Source organism: Phascolarctos cinereus, unplaced genomic scaffold, assembly GCF_003287225.1.
Source record: "Phascolarctos cinereus isolate Bilbo 61053 unplaced genomic scaffold, phaCin_HiC Scaffold_8;HRSCAF=390, whole genome shotgun sequence".
Taxonomy (NCBI): Eukaryota; Metazoa; Chordata; class Mammalia; order Diprotodontia; family Phascolarctidae; genus Phascolarctos; species Phascolarctos cinereus.
The window spans coordinates 27,928,194-27,941,904 of record NW_027556291.1 but is presented as its reverse complement, the minus strand read 5'-3'; the positions used below and the strand labels follow the sequence as shown (position 1 = coordinate 27,941,904).

General features: G+C 46.9%; 1 protein-coding gene across 2 annotated transcripts in view; it reads left to right on the top strand.

The window, feature by feature from the left end:
* Window positions 1-3,354, top strand: part of GABRQ (gamma-aminobutyric acid type A receptor subunit theta) — a 65,952-nt gene extending 62,598 nt beyond the window's left edge. For both annotated transcript variants that reach the window (XM_020975084.2, XM_020975085.2), the window contains one exon: window positions 408-3,354. In XM_020975084.2, coding sequence (XP_020830743.1) covers window positions 408-758 — 351 coding nt within the window. In that variant the 3' untranslated portion in view covers window positions 759-3,354. The remainder of the gene's footprint in view (window positions 1-407) is intronic.
* Window positions 3,355-13,711: the final 10,357 nt, after the last annotated feature.

Below are 13,711 nucleotides of genomic sequence, written 5' to 3'. Positions count from 1 at the left end.
AACCCTTCTCTCAGGGTCTTCACAGTTCTAGAGCTTCCCCAGATTGAGCCTGAAAGGGTGTCCTAGCCTAGGGGTGAGAAGTAACTCTCCACGATTTCCTTTGGGATTAGGGTTACAGGGTCTACCCAAGCTCCAGAAATCATCTGGGGATGATGGCACCTCTGAATTGGGTCCAGGGAAGCTCTAAGACAGACAAAGGAGATCTGGACCTCTGGGTCCTCCCGAAAGGCCAGCAAGTGGAAGGAGCCACTGCTCCAGGTCTTTTCCCAGACCTTGTGGGCAGAACTCCTGGTCTGATCTTCTACATGGTCACTCATTGATCACCTGCCAAGAAGTCACCCAAGCGGCCTGCTCAAGTTGCCTCTCTGAGGCTAACAACTCTGTTGCTGCTTTTCTCCCCCTCGCAGGTGGATGCCCATGGAAACATTGCCTTGAGTGTTCTGGAAATAACCAATGAGATGGAGGAATCTGAAGCATCTGTCAACATCTCTGGGCTTCAGCTGCGCAGGGGGGCAGCTTCTCGGGCTGCCCTTAACCAGCCAATGGAGCCAGTCATCAGCCCTCTTGGGAGTCGCCGCCGCCGCCGCAGCTCTGGGTGCCGCCAGCGTGGTGGCCGCCTCCGCCGCCGTACCCCCAAGATGAAGCTCAGAATGCCCACCCTGAATGATGTCAGCGTGGTTGATAAGTGGTCTCGGCTTGTCTTTCCTGTCACCTTTGCCTTCTTCAACCTCTTTTACTGGCTATACTATGTCAATTAAGTCCCCATGACCTCGGGAAAGATAATCAGGCCATTATGACCCGGGCGCTGTGGTCCTTTTCACTTTGGTTCCTTCTTTCATTATTTGGTTCCTTAGTTTGGTTCTAGACTTTTCTACTCTTTTCAGCACACTGCAAATATTGAGTGTGTCAGGAGAGGGAGAGGAAGAAGGAGAGGAGGAAAAAAGAGTGTTTGCAGTTGGAAGAGACTAGCACCTCTATTTTGCTTTGTGCTGAAAGTCTTTCACCTTTTAAAAAAATGTCAGAACCGAGCCAACAAGCACAAAATAACTGGATGCTGCCACCTCTTGTTGGCCGCTGTTTTAGTCAGGATTTGCCTTCTCCTGGCCTTCACTGAGCTGATCCTTGTTATGGTTGGAGGTTCGAGTTAAGAGGGGAGCTATGACAGCCATCTATGCTGACCCTCACTCACATATAGTAGGCACTCGTTAAATGAAGAAATGTTTCAAAGATCAACTCTGAGGACCAGGGGGAGGGAAGCTCTGGCTTTTCCAGCACATTCAGATTAAGAAAAATTCATTGGCCCTGAAAATGAGTTCGTTTTCCACTTCTCCCACCTCTTCTTCATCTAGTTCCTAAGTGGGACACCTATCTAGTTGCCCCGCTGGACTCCCTGATTTTTCGGCAGGGAAGTTTGGTGAGCATCTGTCTCCTAAACAGTCAGGAGATGGGGACAACACTCATTGGTAAAGAACAGAGTATAAGAATTCGCTGAAGATTTGACCTAAAGGTTTGTAGGGAGAAAGAAAACGTTCAGAGAAGGGAGCCGTAGTGCTAAGGCTGATTTGTCTGGTGCTTTGGGAGGGTAACAAAGATGTTAGAATTCACTGGAGTGAAAAAAATTTTTTTTAATTTAAGAAAAAAGAATTTACTGGAGTGACCAAAGATGTTGTCCCCTCCTCCTACTGCCCCACAACCCAAGTCACAATGAGAGTAGACAGGGGCCCCTAGCCTGCCCCAGTCAGCTCCCAGAGTGGCATGGGCCTCCTCTGCAGGCAGCAAGCTTGACAGGAGGTTTGAGTTAAGAGGGGAGCTAGTACAGCCATCTATGCTGACCCTCACTCAGCCTCGCAGAAACCAAAATGAGAGGACCAAGGGGGTTAAAAGCAGACAAAAGCTCATCTATTTCTTGGGATAAGGCTAGCTTTGTGTTCTCCTCCTGCCGGCTGTGGAAGTTTGGACTCTCTCATTTAATGGGACAGTTTTCTTTTCCCCAGCATCAGAGAGTCCACCTCCCATACCCCAAAACAGACTTCATGAATATTGACTTGCAAAAAGAAAAAAGTGAAAGATTCTAAAAACTCTCCCTTCTACTTTTCTCTCTTTCCATCTCCTTTCTTGTCTTTTCCTTATTTCTCTCTATCCCTTCTCCATTTCTCAGGGTTTCTCAGGATTTTATCAGTTATATCTTTGTCCCTTTCCATTTTTCAACATTACTGCACATTCTGTTTCAACCCAGTGCCCTGGTAAAACTAAAAAGGTGTCTTAAGTAGCATCCCAAATGCAATTAGAAAAAAAATAATTCAGAGGTGGGCAACTCTGTTTAATACATACTACTTAATGTGGCTTTCACCTGTCAAATTCTAGTCAACTTCCTCATAAGAGAACTTTCCCGAAGTATATCTGAGAACAGAATTCCTTAAGCAAGTACCTTTTTGAGAGTAACCATTGTCTTATGTTCTAAACCCTGCCTGGCAAAGGCCAGAAGCCAGGTGGTGACTGCTCGTAATTCGAGATGGCCTCTGCATTTTGCTTTTCCCTCTTTCTCTCTCCTCTTCTCCTATCAATTTTTGACTCCCTATGGTCCCTCCACCACACAAGAAGAGACATTTTAAAAATGCCAGCTCCTTCCCCGCATAAAAGACCGGGGCTTTTGCTAAGGGGCATCCTAAGGGCTGTCAGAGATTCTGCTGCCCTATAGGAGCTGAGATTAGACCCACGGCCTCCCCTCCCCCCCGGCCATTTGGGCATCTCGGCATAAGGCATTATAACAAGGTGCTCCTTCCACCCCCATTCTCAACTTGAGTGCATTATATATAGGGGTTTCTTTTTGTATTCTAGCACTCTTTGGGGGTGGATCATCTTTTAGCTCTTCTCTGTGGCCCCCTTATTTCTATTTTTAAGCAGAGGTGATAAACCCTGCGTGGGCCTCTACCCCTGAGGCAGGGACCAAACCCCTAAGAGGAGAGAATAATCCCTTCCCCCTGTGTATCGTGCTTTCTATTTGTCAAAGTGTTTTTTTACATGCTTGATTGTATTTAATCGACCTTGTGATTATAATCCACATTTTAAAGATTACAAAATTTTGAGGCCAGAGTGGAAAAGTGACTCACCTGAAGTCACACAGGAAGTAAGAAGCAGAGCCAAGAGCAGAAGCCAGTTAGACCTTGTGACTCCCAGCCTAGGGCTGATTCCATCATCTCTGCTGCCCCCACAGAGCAGCAGCAGCAGCAGCAGCAGCAAACCCAAAGTTCACCTGGGAGCTGGTCTCCAAGAATCCCTGAGTAGAGTGGGTTGTTATCAGAGTTAGAGGTGAGCTCTCGGGGGTGCCAGGTGAGCTCAAAGCCAGCAGGAACCCGAGGGCAGGATAGGCTAGGTTCAAAAAACCAAATGTTCAAGTAACATCTAGCCATTCAGACTAATGACGATGGCAGGGAACCTCGACCTGGATTTGCCACAATTCTAGCAAAATAACAGGATCTACAAACAAAGCTCCACTTGAGAGCATTTGCTAAGATTTTTCTACTCAAGCTACATCTAAAATTATACTCTCGGTTTTGGGAGCCAAAATGGATGCATTACTCAAAATGGCGCTTGGGAGCCTTCTCAACTCGACTGGCTCCCCACGCTTCTGGCCCAGAAACCATTAGTTCCCTGTATGCTTACCACTCACTAGGCTTCCCCTTACCATGCTGTGCTATCTAACCAACAATCTTCTGGGCTACTTTCCTCCCCCGCTACCCCTGCTTTATCTTCCTCTTCCCCCCCTCCATGTTTAGGTCAGTTTCTTACATGTACAGGTGTATGTAAAGATTTACTTGAGCTTATCACCCCCATTCCTCTGCCATGTGCGTATGTCACTAGTGAGGTTTGTATGTACTTGCGTGTCTGTGCAGTATGCACCTATGTCCTTGAGTCAGGATTTTTGAGTGTCTGTGTATGTGAGAGACTGTCTATTTGCCACGCACATTTACCTTTGTGTGTGATAGTGCGTGTGTCTATATCTGCCATGCACCTTTATCTTTGTGTGTGTGCATGTATGAGACAGAGAAAAAGAGAAAATGTGTCTATCTACCATGCACTTTTATTTATGCATGTGAGTTTCTGTGTGTGAGAGAGAAAAAGAGAAAAAATTGTGTGTCTATCTGCCATGCACCTTTATGTATGTGTGTGAAAGTGTGTATGTGTGAGAGTCTGTGTGAATGTGAGAGTGTGTGTGAGAATCTGAGTGTGTGTGTGAGTGTATGTGTGTGTGTGAAAGAGTGTGTGTGAGAGAGTGTGTGTGTGTGTGTGTGAAAGAGTGTGTGTGTGAGAGAGTATGTGTGTGTGTGTGTGTGTATCTCACTCAAAGATAGAGACATATACCAGATCATCAAACACGCTCTCTGTTATGTGCCTGCATCTTTAAGTGAGAAAGAAGATGTGTGTGTCTGTGTGTGGAAGAGAGAGTGCTGGAGTGCCTCTCTGGGTCTGGCATGTGAAAAAGAGTGTGTGCATACACTTCGGAATGATGTGATAAATGTGGGATCGCATCACTGAGTCCATGTGCTTGTCTGCTTGTCTGCTGTCTGGGTGTTTGCTAGAATAGTTATGAGAACTAGCATGCCTGAGATCATATGTCCTGAATCAATGGTTCTCGAAGTAGGAACCACACACATCCTCCCGGAAATCGACAGAAATCTCTGTCATCTTTTTTGCAAAAGTCTCTTCTGGTGCACTAGCTGTCTCTTTAAGAGGGTGTGTCTGAAGTTCCTCACACTGAATGTGCTAATTAGAGGCCTAGCTCAGGATTCAAGCCCAGGTCACTTGCTCCTTGTCCTCCTCTGGCTTGAGGAGCCAGTGTAGAAACCCCAAGCTGGCCAGGGCTAGAAAGTGATTGGTCTTTGTAAGGATGGGACTGAGAAAGCACTCGAGGAAGAGACTCGATTGAAGCAGTATGGACTTACTCAAGCCCGTGAGCTTCTGGTCTCCTGGCATCCAACCAGGAACAGGTGTAGCTGCCATTGGTATTCTGGACAGCCTGACAGGTGGGTTACCACCAGTTCTGGCTGAGCAGACTGCCCAGGATAAGCAGGCACTGTTTTCAGATTGTCTCACGCTCATAGGGGATTTCGACTTGGGCTGAAAATGAGCCGAGCCTGACCGTAGGTGGTATGTAGTTTCCTTGAGATGTGTGCATGTATACGGACAGCAGAAACGACAGCACCAACAGCTCCAGTCTTTCAAGAAAGCAGGACCTCTTGTCACTGCTTGACCCCCCATTCATCCTAGAGTGACTCCCATCTCGTTCCCGCGGAAGGGATCCCTGGGGCCGACAGTGGGGCCATTCCCAATAAACAAGGCCTCTCTCCCTGGAGAGGTAGTCTGCACCTTGGGCATTGACCAGGGTTCTCAGGCCTGAGTTTGGGCTCTCTGAGAGAGGCAGGAAGTCAAAATGATGAGGGGGAAGAGAGGCTAGAATCCGTGATATGTCAGAAATGGGAGTGGAGATGGTTGATAGCCCAATGAAGCCACTGGAAGGTAGAACTGGAGAAACATGGAGAGTAGGGACATGTTGTTGTCTGAAGTTTCTAAGGCTCAAGTCACAGTGCTGGACAGGAAGTCTATGGTCAGTGGATGGGATAGGTTTGGGGGTCAGAAAATGACCCCTCTACTGAGGTGTGTGGGCCAGATCTCCCTGCCACCAATGGATTGAGACAGATCTGCTCTTCTGTATCCCAAATGGTAGCCACCAGTCTAGAAGACGGAGACACAGGACCAGGGCCTCTCTAAACGAGGACGATCACTTGGGTCTTGCTGAGCCCTAGATGGCAAGCTCAGAGGACTAAAAGGCATGGAAGCCAGGGATAGAGAATGACTAGGCTGGGTGGTCAGAAGACACTTAGAGAAAGAGAGTAGGAAGGGGAGAGAACCTTGAAGGTCTATTGAAAAGGCCTAGTAAAGAGCATGGGGAGGAGGTGGGCAGAGCCCTAGAGAAGGGGGTGTGTATATAGTCCCCTTAAATTAATATCCTATTTCTGTTTTCTTGTTGTAGGCCAAATGAGCTTGCTGTTGTGTGTTGAGGTTGGTGGAACAGCCCCAAGCTCAGTGCTGTACTAAGGGAAAAGGGGCCCTGGGGCCCCTGACTCATGGGCCCTAGAGGATAGATGACCCCAACAGGAGATTAGGACCTGGGAGCACAGAATAGCATTTCTGGGGCCTGGTGGCCTTTTGGTCTGCTCTTTTTTTAGCCGTTGTACTATGTGTTGTGCTGTGTGTACACCTTGACACCTGCAGAGACATTGAGAAAGATGTGGCTAACGGGTCAAGGGCAGAAACAGAGGTGAGAAGCGGTTCAAGTGCACCAGGAAACTGGCTGGCTCATGAAGCGCTCTGTCTCTGTCTCCGTCACTCTCTTTGTCTATCACACGCACACACCTCCAAAAATCTGCTCACACACACACACCCTGTCTCTTGCTTGGTCACTCACTGGCTTGTATACATGCATAGCACAGTAGATGCCCCATTCATTCCAAGACCTAGCTATAAGCTATTCTAAGGCAGCTAAAGAGACCTCTATAAAACAACCAAGAAGCATGAAAGGAAAATCTGTTTGAGTGGCACACCCTGGTTGCTGAGTCCCTCACCCCCACCTTCCTGAGGTTGGGGAACAGGGCTCAAGTTGGAAGAAAGAAGGAGCCTCAGGTTGTTTTAGAAAGAGATTCAGTGTTCAGGTCTCGTACCTGGTGCCCATTTAATTGTGGTGAGCTTTATTTTTGAGCCCATATTGACAAGTATGCTGGCCCTAAGTAGGGTCTAGTGACATGAACAAGATGAAGCATTCTTTGACCTCAAAGGCAAGAAATTCATCAAGACAGGAAAAATTCCTAATCCAAAGCTGTCTTTTCTTGAGCACTCATGCTGTGCCAGGGAGAAAATACAGCTAAAGAAGATTCAGACCCCTCCATCAGAGAAGTTCCCACTCTAGTAGGTGAGCTAAGGCAGACACATGCAAAAAGCATTCCAAACCTAGGGCACACCAAGGTCAGTGCCCCATGACTCCAGCGGATACCAGGGCTTTGAGGAACTTCAAAAGAGACAGAAATCACTCCAGAATGGAGTGGTCAAAGAAAGCCTAGCTGTGTAGGGTCTGAGAGAGGAAAAAAGAACAAGCGTCCTTAGGGAACATTTCTATTAGGAGCACAGAGAGACAGTAAAGGGGGATCAGAGTAGGCAGGAGAAGTAAATTGGAGCCAGATTGTGGAGGGCCCCAACTGCCAGGCAGAGGAAGTGGGATTTAATCCTTAGGCAGTGGGGAGCTATCGAAAGTTGAGTTTTATGGGGGAAGGGAAATGTAATCAGCAATGTTTTAGGAAAATTACTTGAATGGTAGGATTTAGAATGAATGGAGAGATGACAGATAGCTCTGGACTATGATATGATGTGGTGATCGAGGAACTTCATGCCCTAAATGTATCATACAGACCCACTGAAGACAGACTACCCAAAGGAAAGGGAAATTTGGCATTGACTGTACAGACAGACCCCTCCTCCCCCCGGGGGAGGGAGGGCCCAGATGATTGGGTCCCGAGATCTAAGTCAACTAGATCAAAGGAATCCAAGAGCGACCAAATCTCCCCTTCCCACTGATGTTTCCCTAAATGGACTCTATACACCACTGAGCCGGCTAGCAGCCCCCCTTGTCCACTCTGTGCCATTATGGGGCTGCCTTCTGGACCTCCACAGTCCAAAAGCTGGGCTAGACCTTCCTCCTTAGTAACCACAGCCAGACAGCCAGAGTTCAGGGCAAATCTGGGCTATCTCTGGCAAAAGAAACTGGTCTTAACAACTCTTGGACTAACTGGCATTCAAAAACATAGTACATGCGATTGAGAAGCAGTCAAAGAGGAATACCTTTACTTCCTCCTCCTCCTCCTCCTCCTCCTCTTGCCTTTCCTGTGTTTCTTGCCTTTTCCTGTGTTTCTCTCCCAGGGCCACTCTTCTCTAGTGTAGCTGGGGCTCCAATCATCTTCCCTACACACATCCACACCCACCTACCCATTCCTCCCCACCCCCAGCTGCCAGAGCAGCTGATCTTTTGGGTTTGAATTGAACTTGTCAAATGTATCTGTAAAATCTATTCAATCCTCTTGCTAATCGCAAAGCAATGTTGCCTCTGCATGTTCTAAAGTGAGTGTTGCTGAGAGAATGGCCTTCTCCATTGACATTTCCTTGTTCTGTACATAAAAAGAACTGATGTGCTGGGCTAGCCAAGACAAGCTGTCTCTCAGCTACCCACCTGCACTGGTAACCTGGCAGTTGCCTTTTGGAAATGGGTGACATGTCCTATAGGCTGCTATCAAATGAGCCTTTGTCTGGGATGCCTCTGAGAGCAGGATCATCCAGTGGGATCTCTACACCAAAGGACAGTGGGTGATTGTGGGATATGTCACACTGATGGGTTCAAACCTGAGAAGGCCACGTGCACAACACAGATGGGCACGGTCACTATGGTCGACTCATCCTCGGAGAAACTGTTTGACTGGAAACATCTGCCCAAACTGCCTGCCCTGGGGCAGTTTGGGCCTCAGGTGACCCTGGAAGGGACGTACCATATGTTGTATATTGCCTAAGCACACTGTAGAGACTGGCAAGAGGGAACAAGTGAGTAAAAGTTGCAACGCCAGAACACGCCATCACATCTGGGCAAATGCCAGCACTGGACACCATCGTCCAGATCCAGATCAACCACTCTGGTGCCCAAAGGAGCAAAGCAGCCTGCGAGAGCAAGAAAAGTGTGGAGACCAGAGAAAGGCGTCACTTGGTCTACCCCCAGCCAAGTGACAGGAGAGGCTGCTTGTATTGTGTACAGCGTTACCAAAAGACAACTACAGAAACAAGGAACCAACACAGCCTTCTTTTCTCTTCTTTTCTTTTCTTTTTTTAAGACATCAAAAGAAATCCTTAGTTTGCATCTTTGCATGAAATAAGACCTTGCTTATCTTTTTCACAAGCTTAACAAGTGTGAAAGATAAGACAGGATACTTAACATTTCTAGCAAAGTCATCCTATATATATATATAATATGTATATATATATATATATATTATATATATATATATATACACATATATATATTTATATATACACCATTTTGTAAAAAAAAAAAAAAAGACAAAAAAAGACAAAAAAAATTTCAGAAAGCCCACAAGTGGCCTTTGGAGCCATTTTGTTTACTCTCCTGTGAGCAGGCTAGCCATGCCATCTCCTGTTGGGGTGGGGGGGCGGGTATTCAGTGGGTGGGTGCTTAGGGTGGGAAAAGGAGATAGGCTTCCAAATTGCAGCGGGCCCCAGCTTGGCCCAGGCCACTCTTGGCCTTTAGAATCCTCCACATGGAAGGATACAGCTGCTACGGCCAGCCCTCGTCACGCTCACGCTTGCCTTGCTGCCTTTCAATTGACCGCCCTGCGTGGGGGGGGGAGTGGGCCAAGGTCAAAGCCACCCTGAGTTAGGGAAGGAGGGACTAGCAAAATTAAACTTAAAAAAGTTTACAGTTTTGTACAAACCATATGAAGTAAAACAGAAAGGTTTTTTTATTAAAAAAAATACCAAAACAATGTAACCTATATGTTTATTTCTTTTTTGGAAAAAAAATGGGGGTATAAAAATACAAAAAAAAATCATGTTGTTATCGTTGTTTTAAGCAACTTGTATGTTATATGGCTATAAATGTATGTGAATGTTGCAAATTATTCATTGGTCAGGTGTCTTTTTTGGTGTGTTTTTGGTGGTATTTTTTTTCTTACCCAAATTAGAAAATTAGCCTTTAAAAACAATGTCCTTGAAAGAAGAACTGTGTGATTGATTCCAGTTTGTTAGGTTGCAGAAAACTGGATCAATAGGACACTGCCCCCAATTACACACACACACACACACACACACACACACATACACACACTCCCCTGTATAGGCAAAGTAGGCTCTTGTGTCCCATGAGTAGTCTTCACAAGTCCAATGGGCCCACTTCCTGTGACCCAAGACCCTACACTGACTGTGACCATCCTCTCCTGGTTTCTGCCTTGCTGTCAGCACTGCCACAACTTTAAATGAGCCAGTAGAGGGTGACTTTCCCTCACTTTCCAACCAGAGTTCAAAGAGCACTTTCCACTACTGTCCCTTTTTTTCCCTTTCACCTTACTGCGACCTCCCACCTTTATCCCCCAAAGCTGGTGATTTTTTAGAACCCTTTACTAGAGGAAAATTATAGAGTGATTCGACAAGAATTATCAAAAAAAATCACAGCATCTTCTAATTCCTAGTTACAAGTGATTCTAACATCTAGGTCCAATTTTTTGAATCCTAGCTAAGATGGCAGTTTCCGTATTATCTCTGACAGTGTGGTCTTCATGGTACCTTATCTCCCTGACCATCTCTTTCCTTCCTCCTTTGTCTTGTCTGGAAACCCTCTATCTTTCCCTTCCTGTCACAGGAGTCTCTGACACTCATGAGAGAGGTGACTTGGGGCTCCCTCTGCTCACAGCTCCCCCTACTGCACCCATAGGTGAAAACCCTTGATTATATCAGCTTTGATGGTCAACACTCTTATAATATACATACAGGCCAACTGAAATGCAAAGAACTCCCACCAGAGAAGAAAGGAATGCTTAACCTCAATATACATGAATGGCAAGGAGAAAGATGTGAGTGCCAGTTTTCCCTGGACTCCAAAATACAATAAATAATTTTGGAGGATTTCTGTTGGATTCACGGCATTACCAAAACTCCCTCTGAGATGTGGGAGTGGTACTTACAGTTTTATAGAGTTGCCTGGAGGCTTGAATGGTTCACAACTCACAGGGATCAGAGATGGGACTTAAACCCAGGTGTTTCAGATTCTAAAGCCAGCCCCCCAGCCATTATGTGAGGCTACCTCTCAGGAAAAGAAAGAGATAGATTGAAAAAAGAGGCAAGGCTTGTGAAGTTGTGCCTCTTTCTATATATTATCTTGTTTGATCCTCCCAATTCTGTTAACTCGGTGCTATAATATAGATGAGGGAACCTGACGCACAGAGGTCACTTCCCCAGAGTCACAGAGCTAACAAGTGCCTAAGCCACAATTTGAACTCGGCTCTTCCTCACTCCAAGTCCAGCCCTCTATCTACTGCACTACCCAGCAGCTACATCCAGGCTGTCACTTCTACCATCCACCCATGGCCTCAAGAGCCCAGTCCTGCTGGAGTTAGAGATCACAGATTTAGAGCTAGAGGGGACCTCAGATGTCATTGAATCCAGCCCCCTCTTTTTATCGTTGAGTCATTTCAGTCGTGTCCAACTCTTCGTGATCCCTTTTGGAGTTTTCTTGGCAGAGATACTAGTTTGCCATTTCCTTCTCCAGCTCATTTTACAGATGAGGAAACTGAGGCAAACAGGGTGAAGTGACTTGCCCAGGGTCAGTAAATGTGTGAGGCAGGATTTGAAGCCAGGTCTTCCTGACTCCAAGCCCAGTGTACTGTCTACTATTACATCCCAACACCTCTGTCATAATCCCCAGAAGCACAGAAGAGCTGAATTCCCTCAATTGCTTGGCCGTCTGCTTGGCCATGCAAGGTGTCAGTTGTGAGAATCCATAACAGTAATTCACTGATGCACTTTAAGGTTTTGCAAAGCACTTCCCTCCCCACAATTCTGTAAATATTGTTACCCTCATTTTATGAATGAGGATGATAAGGCACAGGGGAATAAAGTGATTCAGGCCCTGAGACACAGGCTCAGTTGTCCTGTCTAGTGACAGCTTTGTCTCTCCCCCCCATAATCCCCTTTGATCAGTTGGAAAAGCCAACTGGACCGGGGAGCCTTGCTGGGGTCTCAGGGATAAGGGATGGGGGAAGGGGGGCGGTATGGGCAGATGGGAAGAAATCTTTCTTTCTTTGTTGTTTTCTGGCAACTGGGGTTAAGTGACTTGCCCAGGGTCACACAGCTAGTGTCAAGTATTTGCTCTGAGGCCAGATTTGAACTCAGGTCCTCCTGACTTCAGGGCCGGTGCTCTATCTACTGCACCACCTAGCTGCCCCCTAAGAAATCTTTCTAGCATACCAAAGGAGTCTTTCCCCATATTTACCTACATGATCCTCATTACAATCCTGGGGAGGAGGGGTGGCCAACATAGAGAGGTCAGTAACACCCTCACTTGACCAATGAAAAAACTAAGACTCATAGGGGCAAGCCTTTGTTGCACTGCAAATTAGTTACAGTTAGGATTCAAATCCATGTCCTTGACTCCCAATTCACTACACCACGCCATCCTACCATGTAGCTATTTTTCAGTCCATCATGAGGAAGCCTTCATTCAGGACGTGTCCCAGATACACAAACTAGCCTTGACCAGTTCCAGCATCGGATCTTCCACATGGCATTTGACTCCTCCCCTACCCTGCTGCCTCCATAGCCGAGCAGGTGAGAGAGCTCAAGTTAGTACCACCATCATCAATACCAGGCCCTGGTCAACCAAAGGGTAGTTTGGGGTGTGGCCGAGGGTCTCCTTGGCAGGATATGGGGAGCTCTTCCAAGGCCAAGGGACAGCTGTTCCATGTGGCTTTGAGTGTGTCCTTGGTAGACAGGTCTAACCAAAGTTGGACTGGATGACATCTCCCCAAATGCTGAAGTCTTCTCTCTTCAAGGTTCTTATACCCCCTAACCCACCAAGAGTCAAGATTCAATAACACTGTGGAGGGCAACAGAGAAGAGGCATGGAAAGAGCCCCAGCCTGGGAGAAAAGATGCCTGAGTTGTAGTAGTGGCTCCACCAATGTCTCCCTGAGTTCCAATTTTGGGGGCCTCAGTTTCTTCCTCTAAAAAATAGAAGAGAAGAGAGTTGGACTAGCCTTCTCTCAGGCCCCTTCTAGCTCAGATAGTCTTTGTTTCCTATAATTCCATGCTTTGAGGAATGTTAAATGCTCCCCTTCCCAGATCCTGGCTCCACCAGAGCCCAGGCAGGGCTTCCTTGTCCTTCGGCTGCTTGGTAAGATGCTGACAGGACAGGCAACTCACCAAAAGAGCTGGTGGAGGCCAGTCCTGCTTCTCAGCTTCTTTCTGTAGGCACTGCAGTGAAGGCCTGAGGAACAGAGGACACCCCTGTGTCAGACTCTGGCTTACCATCAATGTGGGGACAGCAGGCCTGGAAAGGGAACAAAGCTGACCTAGTGGCATGTAGAAGGAAGTGTGCTTTTTCTTCCCTGGCCCAAGGAGAAGCATCCCACCCACCAGTTCTCCCCCAATCCCCCAGGAAATCATGGGGAGAATATGGGCTTTTTGCCTTTCTTTATATCCTCAGAACTTAGACAGTGCCTAGCACATAGTAGGCTCTCAATAAATGTTCATTGGCAGACTATTGATGCCACCACCTCTCCTGGCCTAGTGTGGAAGGCTAGACTAAAAGTAGATAAACTGAAAAGCTCCAAGACATGTACTATAGCACAGAGAAACAAGGGGAAACTTATCTGAACTGATGCAAAGTGAAGTGAGCAGAACCAGGAGCAAGTGACGAGATGACCACAGTGATGTGGGGGAGAACAACTGTGAGAAAGTTCAGAATGCTGATCAATGCAATAACCAGAGACTTCAGAAGACTGAAGATGAAATACCTCTTATTGGAGAGGTAGCAGGCCAGAGGTACCAATGTGTTCGCTTATATTTGTTGGGCATAAGGGAAGGCTTCTATTGGGGGAGGAGGGGAAGGA